The sequence below is a fragment of the Streptopelia decaocto genome, assembly GCF_964273445.1.
Source record: "Streptopelia decaocto genome assembly, chromosome: 5".
Classification (NCBI taxonomy): Eukaryota; Metazoa; Chordata; class Aves; order Columbiformes; family Columbidae; genus Streptopelia; species Streptopelia decaocto.
The window spans coordinates 24641160-24669104 of NC_138659.1; the positions used below are offsets into that span (position 1 = coordinate 24641160).

General features: G+C 36.8%; 2 protein-coding genes across 5 annotated transcripts; one reads left to right on the forward strand and one right to left on the reverse strand.

Moving 5' to 3' along the window:
- The first annotated feature begins 3 nt into the window (after positions 1–3).
- Positions 4–20370, forward strand: GLMN (glomulin, FKBP associated protein). Of its 4 annotated transcripts, none has more exons than XM_082054551.1 (19): positions 4–152; positions 1630–1704; positions 2189–2314; positions 3690–3809; positions 4610–4718; positions 5877–6123; positions 6625–6724; positions 7565–7752; positions 8247–8300; positions 9253–9283; positions 9520–9609; positions 10154–10195; positions 10279–10352; positions 10673–10757; positions 12872–12978; positions 14102–14165; positions 17575–17698; positions 19077–19159; positions 19285–20370. In XM_082054551.1, the coding sequence occupies exons 2-19, from the start codon at positions 1639–1641 to the stop codon at positions 19390–19392; spliced, it is 1818 nt and encodes a 605-aa protein (XP_081910677.1). In that variant the 5' UTR covers positions 4–152; positions 1630–1638; the 3' UTR covers positions 19393–20370. The 4 variants fall into 4 exon arrangements, 3 of the variants coding, with proteins under 3 accessions (XP_081910677.1, XP_081910675.1, XP_081910676.1); XM_082054549.1 differs by having other exon boundaries at positions 12869–12978; positions 19285–20368; XM_082054550.1 differs by having other exon boundaries at positions 26–152; positions 1633–1704; positions 12869–12978; positions 19285–20368.
- Positions 20371–20379: 9 nt separating this feature from the next.
- LOC309440651 (protein SPO16 homolog) lies at positions 20380–27923 on the reverse strand (the record flags this gene model as incomplete). The annotated part of the gene is made up of 5 exons (XM_082054552.1): positions 20380–20515; positions 21833–21911; positions 24750–24918; positions 25811–25904; positions 27855–27923. 5 exons carry the CDS (start codon positions 27921–27923, stop codon positions 20396–20398), a joined length of 531 nt encoding a protein of 176 aa, XP_081910678.1. The 3' UTR covers positions 20380–20395.
- Positions 27924–27945: the final 22 nt, after the last annotated feature.

Genomic DNA, 27945 nt, shown 5'->3' on the forward strand with positions numbered 1-27945 from the left:
CGGAGCCGCGCCGCGGCGTGGCCGGTGCTGGGAGCGGGAGAGGCGGCGGCGGGGTGCTGAGGAGCGGCGGGCGGAGAGGAGAGGGTACGGGACGGCTCGGCTGAGCGGGGCCGAGGGGCTGCGGCGCGGGGCTCCACTGGCGGCCCACTGAGGTGAGGGGGTGGCCTTGTGGTTCTTTAATGGGGCCGTGTGGTAAAGGCTGCGTTGGCAGCCTGTGCGTGCCGGCCTGCGGGTTGTGCCCCGCCTGGAGAAGGGGCTGAGGGGTGTGTGTGTGTGTGTGTTAGAGAGGAGGGAGTTTGATGAGTATTCGTGGCAGAAAGTTCCACGCGATTCAGATGCTGCCCTCTTGCCGAAAAGATTTAATTAGAAACTGGGTTAAGTATTAAGGCCTGAGACTACGAGCTCAGCAGGTAAATCCCTGGGACAGCACGGTGGGTGCTTAGGGCATGTTTCAAGGCTGTAAGTATATTGCAGAGTTACTGAGGGCTGAAAATGTAAGAATGTTAGCGTTCAAATTATATTTGAATTGTTTTAGGGGGATTAGTAACATCCAATAAAATTAAGAGCTCAAATAGTACAACGTGTGGTAACAAAGTACATGAAAGCGACAGGCTAGATCCATTGATAATTGCTGTGATGTAAAAATGTTAAAATAGGCCGTTGAGAATAGAAAGTGAATTCTTTATTCTTTGAATAATAACGTTCAGACATGGATGCTTGTTTTTTGTAAACATCCAGGTAGTGTAGTTCTGTAGGTGCTGTTATCTAGCTGAGGACAAACATGAGAGGAAAGGTTGAGGACATTACACTGAAATGTCTGTATAAATATGGAACTTGGGTGTTTTGATAAATAGTTATACAGCTGTCAGGTTTAGGCACATGGCATTTCTTAAAGCTATGAAGATTATGATTGTTGCTATGATAAATCACATGGGGTAACCAAGCTTGATTTAGTCGTAATTCATGGTCCTGACTATGTAAAACTTTATATGTACTTAACATTCCTCAAATGCTCAACTTAAGTGTTTATCAAGAAAGTTCTAAAATTATACTATCTAGAGGTGAAAGCCAAACCTAGACAGCAGAAATAAATAGGTGATGTTGCGTATGTAATCCTGCTTGGGCTGTTGATATAAACTGGTGGTTGGAGCAGCCCTGCACATCCCAGGCATCAGGCGAGAGTGTGCCAGTCAGGGCTGAGCAGGAGCTCTTCTGGTGACAACAGTCACAGAAGACGTTGTGTGTCGTGGGCATCTGGTACGTGGTGAGCCCAGACTTGCTCACTGTTAGCTGCAGTTTTCAGTGTATATGCCCAAGTAGTAGCTGAGGCCTCTTGAATTCTTCAGATGACCCTGATACTTCTTGAAAAATTCCTTCCCTTTACGTGGAATGCAGGTTGTTTCCTGTCTGTAATAGTCTCCTGCAAATATGGGGAGCAGAATAATATAGTGTACGCTCTTAAAAGTGCATTTTCTAGCTTTTTTTTTTTTTTTGGATCATATAGTCTACATAATATCTGTCTGTTTAGGTTGTTCTCATTCCTCTATTGGCATTTTTAAAATAATGTGATTATTTTTCAGTCTCTGTTTTTACTTCATGTGTTTTAATACCGTACTCTTTAATTTATAGTAGTTTTCAATGCCAGAAGAGCAAAGTCAAACTATAATGGCCGTGGATGAACTTCAAGCCATAGTACAAAGATGTGTAAGTAGTTTTCTCTCCATAAAAGTAACAAGTGTAAGCAGTGTGTGTTTCTCTTCATATATTATATTTTAAAACAAAATTACCCCAAAACACAAGACAGTTGCTATCAGAACTCCTCATTGGGCAGCTAAGTTCAGCCTCCGTGTTTCATTGACTTTTCAGCGGTGCTTATCCCAAGATGCTTGATCACTTATGCGTCTTGGAGAAAAAGATGTTCTTGTTCTCAACAGTAACTGTCTGAAGTAACGAAACTTTAGCAGATGATTGTAGGAAGTACATCTTCCAAACAACATGCTGTAGTCTAAACTGAATTACTGCTTTTTCTTCTGTAGTTGCTCTTGGTAGCTTTTATTAATATGTAGAAGATGTTGAATAAGAAAAGATAAGTTACCCTACATTTAATTTTGAATTGAAAGCTTGGATTTTCTTATTTTTTATTTGTCTTTCTAAAGTATGGAGTTAAACATACATATTTTCTTTCTAGCAAATTCTGGAAGAAGCTGATTTCAAAGGAGAAGATTTTAATTTGTTTCAGGTAGCAGGTCAGAAATGTTTAGAAGATGGGTATGCAGCTCAATTATTAGAAGTAATTCAAAATGAGAAAAATAAGGTGAGTTTAAGTTTGTACTATATATTAGTTGTGCACTTACACACCATTAAATAGATAAAACTGCTTATTGAAAAGAAAAAGCTGCTTTCACTGTACAGCAAGGCTGTACTTATGAATAGTTAATAAGTTGCTTAGTTTTAAGTGCACATTCTTGTGTAACTTCAGGTAGCTCACAGAAACCAAGTCATAATAATATTAACAAACCCACTGATATCTGTTTTTCAGTGACTTAAGCAAGGAGATAAGAGAGTACAAAAGCATAATTAAGAGAAAGTGACAGGGTCCCTCTTTTGCAGGGCAGGATTTCAGATGGTGTACTGGGTCTGGCTGGCACAGAGTTGATTTTCTTCATGGCAGCCTGTACAGTGCTGTGTTTTAGATCTGTAACCAAAACAGTGGGTGACAGACCAGTGTTTCAGCTGTTGCTGATCAGTGCTTGTACAGCATCAAGGCCTTTTTCTCATTCTGCCCTCTCAGTAAGCAGGGAAGTTGGGAGAGGACACAGCTGGGACAGCTGACCTGCACTGATGAATGAGACATTCCATATGATATAACATCACGCCCAGCATAAAAACACATGGGACGGGGACCCATTCCAAAGGGGCTGTTGCATGGAGATTGGCTGGGCATTGGTCTGCTGGTGGGAGTTGGTTTGCGTCATTCCCCTCCTCCCCTTTTGTCCTTCACTTATCTCAAACCATGAGTTATTCTCTGGTTTGCTCTTCATCGACTGGGGGAGCAGAGCGAGCAGCCAGCTGGTGGGTGCTTAGTTGCTGTCTGGGATCACCCCACCACAGACGGATATAGTAATATTGGCTAAAACTGTAAGAGCCAGCTCAGCTGATGCTAGTGTAAGAGATGCTGATGTCTGTAGACACTTTGGGAGCTTGGAGAATATACTAAATTGTATGCAGATAAATAAGGAGTTCAGGAAGAAAGTGAAGGATGGAATGTTTTGGCAATGTTACATGGAGGTCAGTCTGGCTTGAATTTTGTGAGCTTGGAGTAACAACTGAAGACCTTGATCCCCTCAGGTTAAACATTATCTAAGCATTCTTCCTATCAGCAAAACTCCTCTACTCAGTCTTGCTTTAACGGTATTGTCATATAAATTCTTGGAAATACATATTGGCATGTTAGAATACATTGAAGTATACAAAATACGCAGCTGTGTTTATAGGTATGGAGAGAGAATACAAGGTATGCCACGTATAGAACTTTATGGTAATAGATGTTAAACTTTCAACGACATTAGTATGGTGTTGGTTACAACTGGGGCATTGATCTGTTGTCTTTTTTGGCCTTCATACGTAGAGTTTTTCTGGGTTTAGAAGTTGTCCAGTTTTGGTTTATTCTCTGAAAATCTGTTGTTTAGGTTATCATCAAGAATATGGGTTGGAATCTCATCTCTCCTCTTGTTAGATGTATTTTCATGTATAAACAGGAAGATGATAAGCGAGAACACTGCCTGAAGATACTAGATCAGTTGGCACAGGTATGTTTTTGAAATATATGGTTATAATACAATAATGTAGAGAAGGGAGAAGTCCTATTTTTTTCTCTTACTTCCAAAGATAACAAGGCATGAATACTTCTAGGCTCTTCTGTCCATTTCCTGTAACTTTTAAACTTGTGGGTCAGTTTCATCTGAAGTAGACGCAGGCTTTGTGTTCTCAGAGATAATTAACCTCTTACAAATCTTGCATAGTTCGTAACTGGGCAAAACAGAGAGACAGAGCATTACCCAGAAGAAAAAGGCAGCTAGAACTCATCAAGCTTTTGATTGCCATTTGTTGCAGCCACAGCAATACTGCTTCTTGTCTGCTGCAGATACAGTATGACAATGAGTGCCTGATGGTTCTGATGTAGTAGGTAGGGGGAAAAAGTTTTAATATCTAGAAAACCAGTTCCCTTTCATTAATATACTTGAAAAACAACTTGCAAATTCTATAGCTTGGGTTAAATTCACACTGAAGTTTTTCTTTTCTCTCTAATTCTAAGGCTTACTTTGCTAAGGTACTGTGAGAATTTTACAGACCATAGAAATAAAGTTTTGTGCCATTATTTATTTTATGTTTCCAGCTTATATAAAAGTGTACACATATCTATACAGAAGATGTTAATTGTAGGGAAGTACTTATTGTTTCATATTTGTTTTCTTGAAGATTACCTCGGATGTTCAGATCTGTTTTCTTGATGTTCAGAAACTTCTGTATTGAAGTTTTGCTTGTGGTGAATTTTTTTTAGCTTATGACCACAGTGACTAAAAAAGTATGCATTGTTCTTCACCCGCAGCTGTGCAATCCCAAGGAACTTTTTTTGAGTTTACTTGAGCAGATCGAGCAGACCTCTGGAGAGCAAGTGTGCCAGACTGTCATGTTACTGCTTCAGCCTTTGCAGACAGGTAAAATGCACTTTCTCATGTGATTTCCGAACTAAATTATTTTCTCATTTATTTATCAAGTTATTTTAGCCTTTCCTGGAATAGTTTCAGAATGTGTCTGTCCTGACAGGCTTTAGAGTCTATTATATTCTGCAAAATAATGCAAGGTGGAATTTTCATGTGTATATTGGCCTGTTACAAAAATATTTTAGATAGGATTAATAGCACCAGTTGAAAAAGCAATATTCAGCTATTTTTCATCATTTACAAGAATGTGATCCTTTGATGGGTATATTTAGATGTCTAATCCATTCATACTGTTGTTACAGACATAGAGAATTGCATGGATTTGTGAGATTCTTCATTATTAAAGTTTTAAAACATACAATTCCGTGTTTTCGTAGTCTAAAGCTTTTATTTCAGCTAGAAGCAGGTTCAAATATTTGGTAGGGGGAAGCATTCTTCTGGCTTATATATAAAACTAAAAATGTTGGTTTTGGACAACCACTAAGTAGGTAACAAGTAGTAGTTTCTGTTTTGATATGTGAGAAGAAATCTAGTGTCTTGTATCAATTTTAAGTCTGATTGTAGCAGTCTCTGCGGTGTGCTTCTGACTTATGTTGGAATTTATCAAGAGAAGCATTGTGGTAATTAGAAGTGTGTGGTTTTTTGGACAGCCAATCTGCAGTCAGCCTGCACTGGGCGCAGTTTAAGTGCAGAGCCGCTTGTGCTGGTTTCTCAGTCTGGGAGCCCCTCTGTTGTTTCTGCCATGCAGTATAGAACAGTTCTGCCAAGCACAGGAGTCAGGCAGTAAAGCAAGAATAAATCAGTTTTTCAGATCACATAAATGAGTACTATTTCACTTAGACTAGTTCTAGAAAGACAGATTTTTTCAGTCCTCATCATAGTGCTACAGAGTAAGGAAGAATGCACTGAAATGCATGACTGCTTTAGTATTTGTCATTCTCAAATATATGGGCATCTTAGCTACAGCATATTAAACTGGCTGCTGATGTTTAGTCTTGCTGGATTTGCTTATGTGATTTCAGGTATCAGTCTGTCTCCTTCGGTGAAACTAAGGGCTTGCTTATACAGTTTTTCTTCATGTTTTCCTCTACTAAGTAAGTAATAATTTCTCAAAATGTTCTCTCACTCTCTCTCTTTTTTCCTTTCCCCCAGTGCTTTTGAAACTTCAGAACAAGAAGGCCTACTCAGTGGGTTTATCTTTGGCCATGATTATGAATCAGCTTACTCCCTTACCTGTACCTTATACAAAGCAACAAATAGAAGAAGATAAACTTGGTCTCTGTCAATGTTGTAATGCAGTGGTGGACTTTGCTAAACCTTTTGTGAATGAATTGGTTAAAAACATGGAAAAGTCGTCAGAATACAATGACATGGAGCTGAAAGAAGAGTTATTAAAATTGTGAGCGTTTTATGTTAGCGTAATATATTCCTATCATTTAACAAAATGAACAGTAGGCATTTATTACATAGGCAGTAAATAAATAATCTTTTTAGTGTTTTATAGTGCTGCCAACTTATGTTAGCTAATGTGGTATTTCAAAAAAGAAAACCACTAAATATACTTTACTGATTTATGAAGTGAGAGAAGCAAGGTCACTTTTTTTGGTTGTTTTTTTAGTACAGGGAAATGATAAAGAAATATTAGTCTCTGTGCTGTGAAGCTGTTTTGGTATTCTGCTTCCTCTTCAAATTTACAACAGTGAGGACAATGATATTCTGGAGATGAAGTCTAAGAAATGTTTCTATGTGAGAATTTTTTTTTTTTTTTTAATTATCCTTGAATATCAGGAATAGCAGCAGCTAATAAGAGTATAGGCTTTATTTTTGGTCATTGAAGACACTATTATAGTCTGTATTTGTGACCTTATTGGCGATTTAGTTTCACCCCTTTTTATTTCAGCTGTATGAAAAGCCTGAAATACCCGTTATTGACAGCTCAGCTTGAGCAACTTGAAGGCATTGAAGAACATCCCTTTCGGCATTTTGCAACTGAAATTGTAGTAAGTGCAGTCAAAGTTAATAACAGTGTTTTCAAACCCAGTGGTCTTGTTCAAAATTACCTAGAATTTGTTGTAGAGTTTATTTTGCTTCCTTTATTGGTTAGTGGGATGACTTCTGCTGTTTGTGGAATTGGGTAGCGAGAGCTGCAGCACAGCAGTAAAGTCATACTTTGACTGTATGACATCTTCTGCAATCCTGATTTTCCAAAATATGAGATACCAGATGTTCAGTTTGGACAACCCCAGAATAGTGAGTTAACCTTGGTCTCACTGTTTCTTTGTAGTATGTACAATAGGAGTTACACAACCACCTAATCCACAGGAAGGGCAGGGGTGGGGGTGAGACACCACACTAGGATTTGTGAAGTACTCAGGTGTCACTGTGCTGTGCATCACTAGAAAGAAAGGCCATACCGGGTGATTCTAACTGTAAAGCAGGGCTTGCCCTTAGCAGATAAACATAGTGTTGCATATTGATTAGTGAGTGGAAAACAAAATACTGGGTGGTTAGTTATCTGAAAAACACAGGAGTCCTGTGACATAATGTCATCATGAAGGCATCGTTATTCATAGCTTTGTGGATAAAGGGGCCAAACTAGGGTGACTTTATTTTATCTTTTGCTAACTTTTGAGTGCTTGACTTTGCTATCTTAGTAGCATTCCTCTAACAGTAGTTATTTTTCCTGCAGGGTCTTTTGTGCATGTGTATATATCAGTTACTCTCAAAATATTTATGTTAAGTTACACCTATGCTATGTAAGATACAGTTAAAGCTTTGAAACTTAACTGGTATACAGGTCTTTTAAAAGCAGCTATCGGCAATCTATCTTTCATTTTTAGGATATTTTGTGGGACATAAAAGAATTGATACCACTAGTGTTTCTGCGGCATAAAGACAGAAGTCCTCACTGGGAGAATCAGGAGTTTGCGGAGATGGAGCAGAAGAATTCTGCGGATTCTTTGGCATGTCTGTCATATCTGATATTCGTTCAGCATTTGGGTATTGATTGCTTTCCAGTGGTATTTAGGTAAGAACTATTCTTCGTCACTTAGGATAAGTCTGTATTTTTAACATTCTTTCTGAGCAGAAGAAAACTTTTTATTTGTGAATAGTTATGAATGAAAACTGTGTATTTCACTAGTATTTGTTTGATGTCAACCTTTATGCATTTATATTATATGTATCTTATCTTGCATATATAAGGACATACTTCAGTCCTGCAGATTACTTTATTACAGTTTCGTTTTAGGTGAGTTGTCCTTTTAAAGAAACTGTTGGGATTAATCATATGCTCAAAATTAACATGCATTAATTTTTCAGTTGCATATTCATAGACAGTTTCCATATAAGAATTATTAACAGCAATTTGACTTTCTATTTTATGTCTATTTAAAAATTACCAAATTTATAAAGATATTAGTATACATTTTTCAAAAAAGACTAATCCTGTCAAATATATTAACTATATGCAAATGTATATGGTTTATGCACTTTAATGTATACCTAATCTTGCTCTTTTAGTCCATCATACCTTCTGCAATGCAATATGACGCATATTGAAGTGCTACTGAAAAGGTAGGGGTTACGGTATTTGGAGATCTAGATGTTGGGTGTGATCTTCTATAGTAATTCATAGAATCGAATTTTGAATATACCAGATAAGTTCAGGGGAGGTTTTTAAACCTGGGAGTTAAAATGGCTGGTTCTACAACAAGTTGGCTTCTTTTACTAAAATGTTTTTAGACAACTATTTCTACTTCTATTTATGGTTTTCAGCTTGTATCATCATATAATTTTTAGAAACTTTATTCTGAAAATGCAAAATTGATTGCTTTTAAACACATGCAGAAAGATCAGAGTGTGTACTTGTACTTCTGTAACAGTTCACTACTAAAGCAGACTATTGTGATAGTGTTTATTTGAATGTATTCTGATACTATATGCAATCTAGTTAAAGGTCAGACTTTCTAAAGGAAACCAGACTTTTCTATATAGTGTGATTATTTCACCTTCCATAAGCAACAGGGTTGACCAAATAGTTCCTAGCACTTGTATAGAGGGGAGTTTTCCCATTATGACTACTCAGTGTTTCCTGGTGGAATTTAAACAAAACTTCGGTCCCTTCAGCATAGGATCTGCTGTGTTTTTCCTAGGCCTGCAGAACTATGCAAATGGAATAATCTGGGAAAAGTTTCTTTGTTAGTCAGTGTCTTGATTCCTGTGAGATAGGAGATGTTGCTTTTGGGCATTTATAAATATTAAGGAAATAACCTGTCATTTTTGATCCTGAAGAGAGGAGTCTAATTTTCAACTTGTCATCAGCCAGCTTATTCTGAAAATCTTCTAGAGGAATAAGGAAGATACTGTATTTAGAAAATAGAATGAAAATTGTTGACGGGCAAGTTCTTTTTTATCTCCGTTCGTGTATTTGTTCTGAAATATCAACAGTGTCTTTTAAATTTAACGTTTTTAATTTTATCTTTGTAATTAACAACTTAATTTGATAATGTTTCTTTTTTTTTTCTAGAACAGAAGAATCTATATTATCTAAAGGACTTGTAAGTTTTCTTTTAATAAAATTTTCAATGCTAGAATGTTTATTTTTTCCAGTTAAAGTAATGGTAAAAATTTAGTGTCCCTTTCTAAGGGATGCTTTTTGGCTTCTAGGAACTTGGGCTATGCAAAGGAGTATTTATAGTGAAGAGGGTTTTAGTCAAGAAATGTTAAGCATATAGATTAATGTCTTACATATATGCAAAATGTTGGCATTTTTTTCTTTTTTCCCCACCTGCAGGATCTCTTTGAGAGCTGTTTATTGAGAATGGAAGATAATAGCCTTCTCCATCAGTATTTAGAATTCAGAACTTTTATTAATGTACCTCAGGTAATAAGAAGCAATGTAAATGTCTTTAAAGTTTGATTATAAATAATATCTAGCTGTCTTCTAGGTGTTTGAGGAGGATGCACTACTGAACCTTTATACGCTTGTGTCACTAGATTGAAACCCTCAGGATCTTGCTATATGGAATGGGTTGTCTTTTCTACCTGCTACATACAGCATGATGTTTCAGTGACTGTTAAAATCTACTTAGTGTATTTACAGGCCCCCAAGTCAGATGGGCACTGATCTTAGCTGAAAGATCTTGCTCATTTTTGCCTCTTCCTTGCTAATCTGCTGCTTCGCTACATTCTTATTTGGATCCAACAGTATGAGAATAGTAGGTCTTGTGTATCAGCCCTGGGATTTCAACCACTGAAGCTAATGTAAATTTCTCTGAGAGTCTTCTGATAGGCATGGTTTTGTGGGCTGGGGGTTATTGGTTTTGTTTGTATGTCTGTTTTAATGTCTTGAGTAGATTTTAGTTAATGTGATGTAATATAATAATCTGTATGTAATTAGATGTTATGTTTTTTTTATTCAACTGCAGGATTTGGTGAAAGTTATGACTCTTTGTCCCATAGAGCATCTGGTATGTAATAAGACGTACAGAATCAGTTAAGTGCTGAATTTATTTAATTAGAATTAATCTGATAACATCTTTTTTTTCTTTAGAGAAAGAAGAGTTTAAATATTTTGCAGTTGTTCATAGACAAGTTTGACGCAGAGGGAAAATATACATTATTCAGGTATGTATCCAAATTACTGTAGATTGCACAATTTCAGCCTTATTGCAGCTTAATTGCATAGATATAATGATTTCTGACAGAGTCTCTATCTGGTAAGCTACATTAATTTTACAGTGTTAATTTTTGGATAAATAATGAATTCCAGTTGCCTCCCATAAAATCAGCTGGTTTATGTAAGGTAGTGTTTGAAGGTTACACAGTCGTTTTTTTGTAGTGAAACTCCCACTTAGATGACATTCTGGCCTTATTCACAAAGTGTTGAGCTAACTAACTATATAGGCAGCTTTGAAGAGATAATCTCTTTTTGGTTTTGTTTGAAGGTGTTTATTGAAGACAAGCAATCATGCTGGTGTGGAAGGATACATCATCAAAAATATAAAAGATCAGATTCACTCATCGTTAACGGTGAGGCTATCACCACTAAAAACAAGTTGCCGCCTCAAAATTCTATCACTATTACATTGAGAAAATGTGTACATCTTAAGCTTTGCGTGATGCATTTTAAAAATCCACTTTGAAAACAAACATAAGATTGGGAAATGATATAAATATTAATTTGTGGGTTTTTTCTGCATAAGTATTATTATATTATAATTTTGCAAATGTATTTTTAATTGTACAATCTTACCGTATTTTTCTAAGAAGTGATCTCTACCTTTTCTGTGCTTGAAAATACATGCTTCTTTCTAAAAGAGGAACTATTCAATAGTTTGTTTTAGCCTCACAATTCCTCATTTCTTGAACATAATTCAAATGCTACAGTCCAGACAGAATTAAATTTTTCTTGTTTTTTATTCTGACAGTCAGCATTATATTAAAAGTGCTTCACAAATGTGAAATTCATCAGAAAGGGCTGAGCTAGATCAAAGCCATTTAAATCTCGTATTTTATAATAATTTACACTGGGAAGTTGGAAAAATTAATTTAAAAATGATTAACTTTTTTTAAAATTTTAACTGCTTAAGGCCTTTTGCAAACTAAATTTGATTCTCAAGGATACTGCCTTTTGTCAAATAAGACAATATAGTAAATGTATGCGTGTATTATGCTACCATAATTATGTTAGAAAACAGTGAATTACTATTTATTAGATCATAGCATGTCCTGTATATTGAATCAGCAGGGGTGAAGAGGACAATATGGAAACTGTTCCAAAAGGGGCTTACACTAAAATGGAATAATTGTATTATGAAGTTTCCTTACTAACAGATTTTTTACTATACAGTTTGAGAGTTCTCTTAATACATTTCTTCCATGTAGAGTTCCCTGGCTGTCAAAAGACAAATAATTTTAAAATTTCATCATATGGATTTGAATATTCTAGGGTTGTTGCAAAGAATTCTGCTAGAGACATAATGATAGCAATTCCCTATTGCTATCCATTTATTTCTTCTTAGTTTTTCAGCCCAGTTCATCTTAATCTTTCCAGGTCCCTCATCTGATCATTTAACAGACAGTTTCCCTCTCCTTGTCTAATCGCAGTTTTCCTTTCAATCCCTTTCTGGCTTGGTCCCGCTTTCCTCTCTTGCCTGGCTTTTGCCCAGTGGGTGACAGCTCTTCCCCCAACCTTGCCATCCTTCTCCTGAGATAAGGACTTTGCCAACATGACACCTTTGCAGCAGCTCTGTGCTCTCAGCTTCCTCGTGCTGACATGGAGGAGCCTTTTGAAGAGGCTGCGAAGCCTGGAGAGAAGTGTGCTCTCTTGTTCTTTGGGAATGATGGGCAGACCCTCAAGTCAGCATCAGTATAGAGGAGCTCAACCATCCTCCTGAGGAGGGAATTCTCAGGAGTCTTAGCTGCAAGGCTTTAAAAAACTTCTGCTAAGCAAGTGAGAGAAGTTGTTTTTTGTGATTTGCCCCTCCTCACTTCATAATTTGTTGTAATCTATGGGTATTTTAATGAAATTAGCAAGTGGTCTTTCTGTTATGCAGAGTGCATCAGAATAATTATGTTCTGCCACTTCAAAGCCTAGTACTCTCCATCTTATGCTCAAATGATTTTCCCTTCTGTCCTATCCCAGTCCCTCTTTCCAGATAAAGTAACTCAATGTCCTTCCTCCATCAAAGAACCATAGAGGGGCAGGTGTACTTTACCTGCAAGCATCGCCAGGAGTTGTGGCTTTAGAAATATGCAAAGAAAATTTAAACCACCTGATCATCTTTTAAAAAAATTGTGACACTACTATTATGGTAAAGATAGCTAAATGTTCCTTGCCTCAGTGTGATAAAAGAGTGCCTAATACATTTGCTAACTTTATGTAAATAAATATTAACTATATAGATGGTGGTATGTTTAAGAAGTGGAGAATCTATTGTGAAACTGAAAAGAACAGCTTGGCATGAAGAGACAAAGAAGGGAGGATTAGGAAAAGACTAGTTTATATACTTCAATCACATGTAGTAATTAGAAAATATTTCTTGAAGTGTTTGGGTTTTTTTGCTTTTCTGTTTTCCCAAAATTGTTGTTAAATTATTTAAGGTATCTTTAAGATTTAAATTTTGCACTCATTTTTTCAGAAGGCATGTGACAACGTTTGGTTTACAGGACATCACCTGATCTCGCTTCTAGATTTAGTGCTTATGCTTCCAGAAGGTGCTGAGACAGATCTTCTCCAACACTCAGATAGGTGAGTTGTAGTGATAGTGAGAGACTTTCCTCTTTTTTTTAATTGTTTAAAATGCTTCAGACTACCTTACTACAATGGGAGCTATGCTGTCATGTAATTAATGAGGTGACAGCATCAATGCATTTTAAATTTGTGGACCTAGAAATTGAAATGATCACTTACTTAACCATCTTTTCAACTAACTCTCCAAAGGAGAGCGTCACAATGCTTTTACATTCATTTTAACAATAAGAAAGGAATTCCTCCTCCATTCCCTGAGGATATAAGGCCTCAGATTTCAAATTACAGAACTAACTGGTAAAGCATTATTTCTTCAGGACTTCATGGTTTGTAGATTTCTGCAGAAGCAATTGGAGGAACAAAAGAAATGTGGTATGTTGTCTTATGTGACACAGGGGAAAAACAATTATCACATAGAATTTCCAGCACACAGCCTTTTGAAGCTGTTTCACAGATTGCGGCTGGGAATCCAGTATCTCATGAATGGGAATGACAGAGACACCCGAACAGCAAATACTTGTAATACGTAATATAAAAATAACTGGAAATGTCTCTGAAAATCTCCCATATCAGAAAAGTCTCTTACTACATGGTAAGTAAAGGTTGGGCTTGTAAGTCATTTGGGTGATAGTGTCTGGATGGATACAGTTTAGTTAAAAATCACATGTGTGATCTGTAATTGTACTGTTTACCTGGAAAAAAGAATAAACAGTTTCTGCTCAAAAGTATGGTAAAAAGAAGCGAAAAGCATATCTTTAAAAAGCACTCAAAAGTAAAAATTCAATACAGTAATAAAACCATCACACTAGTTTCGTAACAACTTTGGATCACCAGGGATGCATATTACAAGTTCTGTAATAAGGTTCTAGTGCTTCAGAGAACTCTTCCTCACAGCCACCAGCCTTCTCCAATCTGCTGGCAGTTTTAATCTTACTTGCAAAGTCTCAACTGTGGTAACATGGACATTACTGCACATTGACGCTCTAAATCAAGCTGTGTTGCTCAACACGAGTGGTTGTATTTTGTATAAATGGATATTTTTAGCATGTCTAGCTAATGGACAATTTAAAATCCCTGTAACGTAAATCTATGTTCTAAATAATAGCATGTTTTTAATTTACAGGATTATGGCTTCACTAAATCTACTGAGATACTTAGTCATTAAGGATTGTGAAAGTGATAATCAAGTAAGTGCTAATTGATTTGAAAATGACTGGTTAGCTAAGGTCTGAGACCTGGATTAATGGGAACGTTGTTATCATTGACTCAAAACCATGGGTTTATGCGCTTTTCTTTGCATTAGTCAGTAATCCCTAAGTGATGTTGTAATTAACTACATTGGGAGGTACATGACGTGTTATTTTATTCTGATGAAATTTGATTGCATTCATACTTAACTGTTACTGTAAACTCTGCTGGATGAACTGTGGCCTGTGTCCATAATTTTGGAGTATGTTGCCATAAAATGACACCTCTATCAAGTATACCCATGAGAAAAAATATTTTACTCTTATTTATTCAGTGGTATCCTTCAAGCCTCCAAGTTGATTTCTTTTTAATAACAATACTTTGCAGTTCAAGAGATCCATTTTATTCTTTAGGCAAAATACTTTTTGTGCAATATGCTAAAAGTTAGTAGTATAAGATTTTTCAGAAAGGATTTAGTAAACATATTTAAATAGTTGTTAGCTGTGCAAAGCAGTATTCTATATTTACAGCAGCTATGAAGCTTGATGGGTACACGTTACAAGCTGCTGTAGGTATTAGCATAAAAAACCTATTGTCTGTAAGATCCGTGTGCGGAAATAACAAAAGGAAGGGCCAGACCTATCCAATTTTCTGCTACATTGCTTTATTGGATACAGCCTAGAATGTTTTATGCACAAAGGTAACTTGCCAGCCTGAACTGCCCTCCGCTGAGTTCACCCGTGGTATTATTATACCTGTACCTCTTTACCTTCAGTTCTCCTATGTGTGCGTGATTGAATGTAGATGTTTAGAAATACTCTGCATATTTGAACTTCACAGTGTATTTCAAAAACTGAAACCGCCCTGATGAGTTTTAGCCACATAATGCTAGGCTACCTCAGTTTGCAGCAGGATTTTATAGCTTCAGTTGTGATCCCTGCCTTTCTTCTCTGTGTTGTTCAGCTCCTTTCTGGCTGAAGCAATGGCAACACTTGTTACTGGTAGATCAGCGCAAACCAGATTTGTTATCCAGGTGCCATATGGCTTTTCAGTGTAGCGTATTCGGATGGATCTGCTGGTTTTGTGTACAGCCAGTCCTGTCCATCTGCAACTGATGGGAGTGTGTTACTGGACACTGAAGGGGAAAGTTGTTTGAATTTCACAACTGGGTCGGTACGTGGATTCCATATTCTAGCAGCTGATTTATAAGCACTCTGACTTGGATTGTGTCGCTACAGCACTCAAGAGCCAATGGAATTGTGTTGAGTTTTCCAATTACATCCCACTCATAAATCGCCACTTACTCTAATAGTAAATGTGACTTCTGTTGACTCTTTCAAATCATTGTGTTCCACCATTCCTCTAATTTATGCAGTTCAGGAACTTTTAATCCTCTCTATCATGTAGTGAACAAGTATCACCTGATCTAGCTGAAGATGTCCCTGTTCATTGCAGGGGGGGTGGACTAAAGGACCTTTAAAGGTCCCTATCAATCCAAACTAGCCTATGATCTCCTTAGTACTAAATGTTTCAAGTTTTGCATTAAAATATTTGTTTAAATTAGTGACAGTTTAAGGAAAACTTTGTGTTCAGTTTTAGAGTACAATAAAGCCTTTCCTGACTTGAGTAATTCAGTGGCATGGTCAGATGCATATTCTAACCAGCAGATAAGTATCCTAAGGTGTTTTGTTGTTCTCCCCCAGTTCCTTGACTTCCTTCACTATTTGGAGTAACAGACTCCAGCATTATCATTTCCTGTTTTCTAAAATACAGAAAAAGTTCTGATCTACTTTTAGAGCACTTTGAGATCTATGAATACAAGTTTTATAGCTGCCTAATGATGTTAGTAGTCTATAATAACAACAATACAGCTTGCACTGATTACCAAAACCATAATGAAAATGATTAGTAAAAATAGACTTTCAAGTGGTGTATTTCTAATTTCCCATTTATGTAATTAGTCAGTATTGACAGACTATATCCGTTTCTCAAGATTTATGGAGTGATTACTGTTTAAGTGCTCATTATGGTCCACTCAGTTTGATGTAAATTCGTAGCTTTGCAAGAAAAGATACTATTCCTCTTTTATTATTAAAAATGTATACACGGTAGCACACAATTGCTCTAATGGTGCTCTGTACTACCTGGCATAAAGATTGTCCGTACAGTCTGAGGAGAAAATAGCATAATGTGTTTTGAAGTTTTCCCTGAAATTTAAGCCCTGCCAGTTCTTGACTTTCGCACTCTCTCCCTTCATATAGTGCAAGTGGAGCAGAAAGAAAATGCTTCCTTTCATGTCAGTTCAGATGTTTTGATTGCTGTGTAACAAGCACTTTTATGAATCAAGTTTAAAAATCAGCATTTTTCTGGAAAGCTATTTCTTCTTTTTTAGACCCATTTTGCTGGAAGTAATTACTGGTTTTCTTATTTGACCAATTAACTTTGTGTCACTTAGTATTAACATTTGGTGAATTTTCCACTGTAATCAACGGTACTATTAAACACTGAGAATTCTTATTTTTGTCATCCGTACTCTGCCCTTTGAGGATACTGCCTGAAGAAAGGAGTCAGATAAATGGCTCCTATATCTAAAGACACAAAGACTGCTTTATATTTCTTTCCTTCTACAGCCGTTTCGTAACTACAAGCTTATAAGGTACCAAGGCCAAGGCAGAGGAGTTTTCCTCTCGTGCTGTGTAACCTTTAACAGCCTTGCTTTTGAGCATCTTTTCTTTGTATCTCTTGTTTCCTGAGTGCTGTTATTGTGAACTCCTTTCATCCATGACAAACTGGGGAGAATTTCATGTGTTGCTTTGGCTGCTGTGCCTAAGGATGGGGTAGTGGCAGATGCAGTAACATCGCTACAGTGCTTTTTAAACTGAATGCAATACAGACAAGACCCTTATGTATTTGGGGATCGTGACATTTGTTAGAGCTTTGATTTGGCATCGCAATACAGTGTTCGTTCAGGAACAAGAATTAGAGTATTTGTGCCATTTTGTTGCTGTATTATCTTCAAGGAATCTGCAACTGAGGAAGTGGCTAGTACCCACCCTCCAACATACTAAGATCCTTGCAGCTTTGCTTACAAGAACACACTGAAAATGTGTGTTTCCATTGCTGTAGTTATCAGCCTACATATGAAGTTTGCCCCCCACCTTTTTTTCTGACTACTTCATCCTCCAATTTTCAACACTGCTGAAAATGTAAGCAAGAGGGAGGGGAGCTTAAATGTATATCATGATGCCATTTATGCTTAAATGGATGAGTCTAAATTCTTTTATTCTTTGTCGTCTCAGCACAGAAGTATATGTTATAAAAACTAGTCCAAAAACTCGTACTTGAAAACTTAGTATTGCAATGCTCCATGAAAAGTAATTTATAACCTTCTCTGTTCTGTTTGAATAGACTGGTGTATGGACCACACTTGCCAAGATTGAGCGAAATTTTTTAAAACCACTGCATGTAGGACTCAATATGTCCAAAGCACACTATGAAGCAGAAATAAAGAATAAGAAAGAAAACAGAAAAGGTTAGGTTTTTTTCTTTTCTTGGCTTTGTTCCTATTTAGAAACTTTAGACATCCTTTGGAAACAAAGAATTGGTGAGTGATGCGATGATCATGTTTTATTTAACTATTTACACTATTCCAGATTTCAAAGAATAGTTCAGTATTTGCTCTATTTGATATTAATAATTTTGATAATTGGTCCAAAAAATCTGAACTTATTTCTCATCACATTTGTAAACCTTATGGAAACCTGATAAAAATGTCATATGAAGAGCTTCAGAGTTTGTTCTGCATTTATACTTTGGAGAGTCTAAGTCTCTCTGCAAATATAACCCTTAGGTTTCCTAGTAGGTATGGGGAAACGAACAGGAGAAGAAATAATGCATGCAGCAAATAGGTGCTCTCTTAAAACCTGAAGGATTATGTTCTGGATTTTTAATTTAATTTTTTTTTCCAATCTGACACGCAGACTCAGATTCTGCTGTGGGTTAAGCAGACACATTGCACAGGGCAGAAGAGCTATAGCAGCTTTAGGCCATCTCTGCATGTGTCAGCTCCCCTCTTCCTTTGGGGTCTCCAGTGTAATCCCAACAGCCCAAGGAACTTCTGCTACCAAAACTGTCAGTATGGCTTTTTGCCCCTAGTCTTCTGTTGTTGTAAAACCTTATGAAGCAGAGAAGGGGAACTTTTCTGAAGGCAACCTGTGGATATCTTTCTAAAGGGAATCCTTTAAAATGAACCAGGAAGCCTTTTGTGTAAGTCTCTCTTACATTTCTGTAGCCTTTGACAAAACATAACAAGATTTGAGTTCAGGAGAGAACATCTAGCTCATAATAGAAAATGGTTTAGCCTGTTTCCCCAGTGTATAATCTTTGTAAGCATTGCAATGAGTTTCAAATACATGGTCTGAATGTAAGAGTTTTGCCCCTTAGTTTTCAGACCTGTCCTTGTAGTTTTGCCCGCTGCAAGTCATGTGCCTGAAACAGAGAAGCCTGCAGCCTTTTCTTAATAAAGTATGTATTTCATGTCTGGATCATTAAGTCAAGCTAAAGAATCTTCTGCTCTCTGTCTGCATGTGGAAATAGTAAAAATGTATCCAAAATGACTAGATTTTTTTTTTTTTTCCCCTTTTGAGGGGCATTTTAACTATATAAAATCGTTTTGAGTTGCAGATATTGCTTGTTCAGTAATGTAGTCATGTGTGATAGAGAAAGTTTAGACAGAGCATCCAGCTCAAGCTGTCTTCCTCTGAAGGTTCAGCACCTGTGTTGGGTCAATCCCTAGGCTTGTCCTGTTTAACAATTACTGCCTAGAAATGCTAAAATATTAACTATTCTTTTAATTCTTAAAGTTAAGTGAAACAGCAGCCTGATCTCTAGTTGGTTATTTCCTTCTGCAGAGGCCCACAGTTCTAACACAGTTTGTTCTGTAACTGTTGGTGGGGAAAAGATGCCTGCCATGACCACTGAAATGCAGCTACAGGTGAGTTTCCATTTCCTTCAATGTTTTTCAGAACTATTTAAATTTCCTTATCAATCAGGACAAATGTGTATGTACAATGGGTAATAAATTCTAATAAATAACATTAATGCCTTTTGTCATTTCAGGTTTTACACTCGGCTCTCTTCACATTTGATTTAATAGAAAGTGTTCTAGCTCGAGTAGAAGAACTCATTGAAGTGAAAATAAAAGCTGTAACGGATGAGCATAGTTAGGTCAGCTGAAGTACTTGAATTAACATACTTCTGAGAAGATCTTTTTGACTATGTTGAAAAGGAGGCCACCAGCCTTTAACAAACAGCAATTCAGAGTGGGCCCTAGAAGAATTTCAGATGCTGCTCTTCATATGTCTTGTTGCTGTTCTTTTCTTTTCCTTTGCTATTGTTGTATGCAATTTACAGAGATGGCCTATTTACTAAAGTACTCCTCTTCAGAATTTGATGCTTTTTCCTAAGTTTAGAAACCAAAACCAAGGGTTTGGGTTTTTTTTTTTTTTTTTTTTGTTCTGAGGCTGTGGCAAGGAGGTGTGCTTGTGCTTTTTCTGTTTTCAAAGCTCGTTAAATAATAATTGCCGACTGGTGTTGTGAATTACAAACATTTTTATAAAATGACTGGAGAACCATGAATTAAAAAGCACTGTTTAAGCACAAGGTATTTTTATTAGCACTTTTTAATGTTGACAGTCAAGCTTCTATATTTACAAACAGGACTGTAAGCTATAGATAGGTAACAGCAGAAACACTACAGCAAGAGAAACCAGGTTTAAAGAAAAACACATCAACTTTGAGCCAAATAAGATGTTAAAACTCAGCAATACAACAGATAACATCTGTTTAGGAAAAACATAAGATTTCATACATGCCTGTTTATGCACGGGAAATCGACATTTTGGAATTGTTTTGATCATCCCTATCTTTAATGATAATGTTTTCCTTAAGTGATATGAAATATTTTGAGAAATGATTATAAACAGATGAGCTCGTAAGTTAAAAATAAGGATGGCTTTTCTATAGTGCAGCTAAACCACTTTATTTCTTAGAATGAACATTTGGCATGATGTATGCTATTTTCACTGTATAGTTATTTAATATAATTTTTCATTCCAAAAGCATAAGCTGTGTACACATCTTTTGAAATGTAACTATATTTTTAAGAACATTCTATATTTTGTTTAAAATGTAGCCACTCTATTTATTAATAAAACCCCCAAATACTAAATTAATTACAATGCAACTGGTACTCCTGAAGCATCTTCCAGACTGGACTCTTTTCTATTATTTGGGCTTTTGTCATTGCCATTTTGTAACGAATATCATCTGATCGTGGCCTGGAAGTTACCTTAGAGGAAAGAAAAATATTATGAGTAGCACAGTAACTCTTAGGTAACAGACATATTTAACATGTTATTTTTCAAACAGTACAAATGTAAAATTACTCAGCAGTGAAATCTGAACCAAGTAGATATTCAGGAATGATGTACACAGAGGTGATTTGCTGTATCCCTTTAGGTGCCAGACCAGCACTGCATCTGAGTGTCTGGACAGTGTTTCAACAGGAGCTGGGAGTGGCAGCTGGGGCTTAGCTGGATGGTATTGCTCCCTTGGCCACAGCTGTTAACCTGGGGCAAAAAAGTTCATTTTTTATGCCCTGTACCAGTTAAGAATTCTCTGGTAAAATATGAGCTCATTAAACTGGCTTTGCACTGGATCAGTAAGAAATAATGTAATGGCAACCCATTGATTTGTGGTATGTACTATCATCACTTCTTATGGTGCTCCCCTGTTGAAATCTGGTGTAAACATTCTGCACAAGTAGAAAAGCAAATTCAAGTTTATAGGATCAGCAGTAATCTTAAAAGCTTTTAGGTTAATGCTGTAGTAAGAGACTGGGCCAGACATCCGTAGTTTCCATAAAAAGTTTAAATACAATGTTCAACATTGTTGTAAGTATTTAATGACTTTTGCCATATAATAAGTGAGATGTAGCTTACTTTTAAAATCATGAATACTCTACATAGGTTAATCCTTATTATTTTGAGGTGCTCACTTCAGGAAAGGATGAAATGTAAATTTGTATTTGATTTCTAACATGTCATTCAACCTGCTCTTTTTATTTTTGTACATGGAATGGTGCCAGTATTGTTAGTATCTAAGTTAGAATTTTCATAGAAAAATGTTCTTTGAAGAGGTTCAGTAAACAGATTTAATGAATAATGTGTTGATTCATATAGGATATGTTGCAGATACACAGATGAATTACACTTATTAAGCTGTAGAAATAATGTACTAGTATCCTTAAGAATCCACAAGTAACTAGAAGTTTCAGATCGGCATTTTAAAGTAGAAGTCATTACATATTTAGATCTCATGCTTGTTCTGCACTGGTAAGTGGAGACATCCTAACTTAACAGTGGTTAAGAGCCCAGTTAGCACTTAAATATCTAATTTGTCTTCACAGATGCTATCAAGAGCTTTTAAAGTTACCTTTAACAATAGTTTAAACTCGGTAACAGTCCTACCTCAGCGTATTACATCAATTGTGGTCAATACGACCCAGAAAGTTTCATTATGCAAAAGTATCTTATAGTTCTTGGCTCTTTCTGGCTAATATACTTCTGAATAACTAATACTTTTAAGTATACGCAACAAGACTTACCTTAGCTATAGTCAACATTAACTTAACAGTTTCAGCGGCATTATGAACTGGTACTATACGTAAGTTACTGCCCAGGAATCTGCACATCAAAATCAATTAAGGTTAAGGTTACTTTTAGAATGCACATTTACCTTGTTATGCCAAAATACTCAAAAAGCATTCCCACAGGATGTAAACAACTTCCTGCTGTGCCTTCACCATGAGTACACAGAAGGTCACTTTGACCTTTAACAGCAACAGGAGAGTTCATGCTGTTCGTAGAACCATCTGTCCCATTTCTGTAGCACTTGCTTAGGTGGGATTCGGAAAGGCTCATTTATTTTTCTAGGGCTCTTTGACAATCAGTCAATTGACACTGCTTAAGTAGGTGTGCATTCCGAGAGCTAAACCCTCTTCTGCTGTGTTCTTGAGGATTGTCCAGTCTCAGTGCCAGCAAAAAAGATGTTTGGGATTTTATGACTTTGAAAGAGCACAGGGAAGTATCTAAAACCACTGTGCTAAAAATACTTCAGAATTTAAACTAAATCTTTGTAGTGTACTATCTAAAGATAGCAATCTGTACGTCAGATGTGATTAAGATAATGGGCTAATTCTGTTAAGAATTTCATGTAAAGACTTGTTTATTCAAATAATTTAACCTAAAATTCATTCTCTTTCTATAAATAATGTTATTCATATGCATTCATTCCTGAGTGTGGAATCTGAAGATCTAAAATACTGGCATCAGTTGTCATTCAATGCAGTCATGGAAGAGAGAGATCAAAGCTTAAGCAAGCACAGAGCCTCTTTCCTTAAGACTTGTACCTTAGGTGTGGTGTAACGATGACAACAAAGTTAGCATTGCTGCTGTTTTCTGGGCTAGAGCTAAACCATGACAGGGACTTAACAACCATGAAGGAGGAATTTTAAATCATCAGAAATTTAATCCAAACAAAGTGCCCAGCTGCTTGACTGTGTACTCCCTCGTGACCTCCCCCCGTAACCACCACCTGTCCTTCCCCTCCATCTGTTGGAGGGCGGGGGCTCATTCACACCAATACCCAGGCTGGTTCCATAGCTGAACTTGGCCGCCCGTTCTTCTCATTAGCACAGAGAGATGTTACCGGCAGTGCCCTTCCCTAGGAGTAGGTACATGGGTCACTGTTGAGTTTGGCTAAAATCTGATGCAGAAACTGATTTGATTTACATTTAGGGATTAGGGAAATAAATAGATGTAATTTTGCAAATACTAGCAATGGGCTAAGTACAGTGTTAATGAAGGAACTGCAACAAAGAAACAATTACCTGTATTTAACTCCATCTCTTAAAATCCATTCCTGTCAATAGTTTTGCTTCCAATTACAGCAGGTCTGCTTTTAGTTTGTATTTTATTAATTTGATCAATGGGCAGAACACTGCCCATTAGAACACAAGGCTGGTCTTTGCTCCAAGGTGTTTAAAAATTAACATACGGATTCTGAGGATATTAGTGGTATGCTCATTTGAGCTGTGATAATAAAGATTGCTTTTCTCCTCCTTCCCCTGTGATACACACAACCTCACATGAAGTGTTCATGGTGTTGAACGACAATCCTATAATATTCTTGTTAATAATTAAAAAAAAAGCTTTCCCAGCTGCAACACAATCATAGATAAGCAGAAAAAAACATTAATACAGGAATAACTGAAAATTTCAGTGGACTTTGTTTATAAAAAAATCAAACAGGTGACCTGCAGTTTGAGAGGATAGGGCACAAGTTTCAACTCCACCAATGCAAAAGCACTGTGAGCGATTTACATACACCAGCAGAACTCCAAGCTGCCAGGTAGTAACAAAGCACACGCATCTAAAATACAGTTGTGCTGTCAACATCGATTTGCTATGGCCTGCAATGACAAAACTATTCTTTTTATTTTAATAAAATTACTGACTTGCCAAATGTAATATCATTTCAAAACATCACATTTGTTAGTGATCAACATGTGCACAAAGTCCATTGTACATAACCACAAAGCAGATTGAGAATTAGCATTGCCATCAGCTGAATAACATGTTCTTACTGAACAGTGGCAGAGCTTTTAAGACCTCTTATGAAAATTTATGGAATTTTCACAAATGGGTAATAGATTTCCTACATTTCCTCCCATACACTCTGCTACTCATCAGCATTTGGCAGGGTGCCCAGAATTTAATGAAACTGGTGCTAGTTTCAAGGAAGTAAGGATCAAAGACTGCATTAGAATAGTCACTTCTTTGATGTCAAGAGTGCAAAGCAGCTGCAGTTAGGACTGTTGTACCTACCAGAAAAGAGTTTTGACTACAAGTATGGAGCACAGTCTGATAACTTGTCAGCAGGTATATATTGAAACATGCATGCTTTCAGGCTTCATTAGAAACTACAGATTAAGTTTTAAACCAGTTTTAATGCCTAGTTTTATACTTTTGATGTAAAATAACGTTGGTTATTTCAATTTTTCTAGCTCTGTATAACAGACACTTCCAAGTAAACAGATTTTAAAAGCTGGTAAAGAATCTGTACTTCACCATAAGGCCTTTTCTCATGAAGGAAACTTGCCTGTCCTGTTTGAAAAGGGCCATTAAAAGAAGCTGACAGAGCTAAGAAAATGGTCTAATTTTCCAGTTCATGAGAAAACGTAAAAAATAATTATATTACATAGCCCTAAAGTGACTGAAAGGGATGTTATTTGCTTTGTTTTGAGGAATGTTCCCTTTTGTTACCTATGACGTCTGATTGATTCATTTGGTATTTTTCTCCTTTGTCATTCATAAACATAGGCTTTAAATAATTTTCCAGTGCATTGGCAAAATAAAATGAATATTCCTGAAAATAATTCCTAAAATAACATTCCTGAACCTAGGACTGCTACTTCATTTCCTCCTAGCAATAAAAATGTTGGTTTGATGTTGAAATCGTACCTTCTCTGAATCCTAAACATGACCTTCCATTCTTCTGGTCCATGAAGAGCAGCTGACAAAACCAAAAAACTGTTGCGATGAATGTTTATGAACTTCTGAATTCTTCTGAAAAACTGTTCTTCACCTGTCACTAGCAAGTCTTGAGTGTCTGCCAGTATAAATGCAACACCTATTGAAGAAATGGATGTAAATGTATATGTCATGGCAGTAACGTGATTAAGTTCTTACCACAAACCAGCAAGCAGAATTCTTATTCCAATATTGGTTTAAAAGGCAATGAAACAAAACACATGAATGAATTTACATATCTTGACAGTGAAATGCAAGCAGGAGCCTTGGCCAGTGATGACTGGTATTTTTAAGATAAAACCACAAATAACTAAGAAGTTATTTTCAACCACAACATGAAAACCCCAACTGCTCAATGCATGCGAAGTACAGACACTGAGTGCCTTTGAAAGCACATGCTTCCAACAGCTGCTGGAGTGGAATGAATTTAGGGCAGATGCAAAGACTGACTGAAGAGCTCAGCAAGTCCATTTCTGAATGAGATAAATAAACACACCTGTAACATCTTAAGTAAGATAAACTGCCTGACATGAAAAATGAAATTATAACCCTGTAAAGTAAGTTATTCTGAAAGGGAAAGTTAGGAAGGCTGAGGTTTAGGAGGCTTAACAATCAAGGATACAACAGACTACGCCAATGTGTGCCTCATTAATCCTGATAGTTCAGGAAAGCTTCAGCTTAAGATCTCATCTACCTGTCTAAAGCATCTTCTGCTCTAAAAAGGACGGACGGATATTTCATGTCTGCAGTTTCAATTATTTCCTAGTCAAAGTTGCTCAAAGAAGCCTTTTCTTAACCAATTAATGTTTCATCTGCCAAGTTCTCTGCTCTGTCCTCTGATTTACATGCAATCAGAGCCCAGCTCCTTCCACTACTGCACGACATTCCAGCAGGGCAGCTTCTATTCACTTTAGTGCACCCTACAACAGGGCCTGGTCTTGTACCTCATTAGAGCCTGTAAGTTTAAAAACATAAACTTCAAAGTACCGTACCAGAAAGAGAAAAAATCACGGATCCAGTTTCTACTGAATCTGAATATCGGACTCGGTGGTGTTGCCTCTGTAGAATTGTAGAAATTTCATGGTTCTAAACAAATTTTAAAAGGTTACTTTTAAAATATGTTTTCAGCCAACAAGTTAGAAATATTCTTAAAGCACTGTATGAACCATTATAGATAGAACTTCAGCATCATTGTTTAAAAAAAAATTTTTATTCCACTTGCAATAAGAAAGCAGTAAAATGTTAATTAAACTTTTAAAGTTAATTAAATTTTGGAATATTTGCACTGGAAGTTATCTAACATTGAAGGACAATTTTGTATGCATACATTCAGTTTGCCACAGGGAACTCTTGCATAATACATAAAGATCAAACACTTTACAGTCTATTTTTGTAAGACGTGCTAAGGAGAAGTGAGGAACATACAGCAGTGTGTTTCTATGACTCTGGTTCATTAGACTGTGTTATTTTCACAGGTGTCAGCATTTCATTTGGAAGATAGTTCAAAAACCTGTATGGGACTGATTTTCTTTAAAGCTTGCCGACAGAATGCAGTCCACTCAGGAAAACTAGAATGTGGCACTATGCAACCTAATCATCTGCAGAACTCAGTGGTTTATGTTTTCCAGCCTGCAAAAAGCATTTCTGCAGTATGTTTTACAGAAGCTGCTCCAACATTTAAAAGATTAAATCATGGAATCCTTTTTAGCTAATACCATGTTCTCCAACCTACCTATTTAAAATTTAGCCAATCTGCCTATATAGGGCAGTGTTATGATTTAGTGGAATAGTATAAAATAGAGTCAGGATAGCAAGTGAACCCTGAAGGAGACAATAACCAGAAACATTACGCTTTCAACTGCTCTGGAAAGGGAAGACTTGATTATAGCTGCTTATGAGGTATAACTACAATTTTGGAAAAATTCTCTGCTTCAAAACCACTGCTGACAATGAATTATTTAATGCACAAATACAAATAACAGCTATAAAAAAAAAAAAAAGGACAGATGCACAGGGAAAAGACAAAGCACATAACCAACACTGATACAAACCAATGCCTTTGCAGAAGAAAAGCCATCTTAGATTTGTATTCAGCTGTTTCTGTATCTCTGCTCACTAGGAGTCCTTCCCAACAGCAGCATTTTGAGTGGAGCTGGGGCTCTCAATAACAGAAGCCAGTTACGCTGGTACAGCTGATATCACTGCCCTCTGACCCCTCTCACCCTATTACAGATTAAGTTGCTCTTGGAGCAGTTACCAAACTGGAACAGTTTACAGCCTGTCATTCTGCAACAAGCAGGCAAATAAGAACAGGCTGTAAACCGAGGTGATCAGGGAATTACTTCAACACCATTCACCCTTTTATACAGCAGAGATGGGGTGATAACCCTGTCATCCAAGCTAGCCTAAGATATCCTGGCCTGTGAATCAAAGCCCTCTTGCCTCTAAATTCTCTCCAGCTGGCACTGAATTGGTCTCAGCTGCAGGAACTAATTACCAGGTCCTTGACATGCCCTTTCATTTGACTGAGGAACACAGTTCAGGCTTCTGATGTTAACAATATAAATACACATCAATATCTGTAAGGCTCGCTATTTTAAACTGAATTGCACACTTACTGAGTAATAATTTACCCCAACACTGATACTGTATGGTAGAAAATAAAGTGAAAAAAAAGGGAAAAATTCAGAAAATTAAAAACATTTCTGATGGAATTATTCATAGTCCTAACTGCAAGTAGCATCAGCACAGTGCGGAAAGGATGAGTCAGGAGGACAATATTAAAGCAGCAGAACTCAGAACAGCAGGTGGCAAGAATACTAAATAGGTACCAAAGTAGCTAGGAAAAAAAACACACAAAAAGAACCAGTACTGTAACAGAAACAACTTCAGACTAATGTCACAGTTTCATCCTCAAAAACCTGTATTCATTGACATTGCATAAACTATTTTCATATCTGTTAATAGAATACAGAGAGTGCTTCTTTCAGCGTTTCATAGTGAGTCAGATGCTGCTCGTGACAAGTGGTATTGTACCTGCAGAGCTGTACTCATAATGACTGTTGTTATCCATCTTGACTGTTCCTGCCCACCGCTTTCTGTCATTTTTTCAACTGTTTAATGGCTT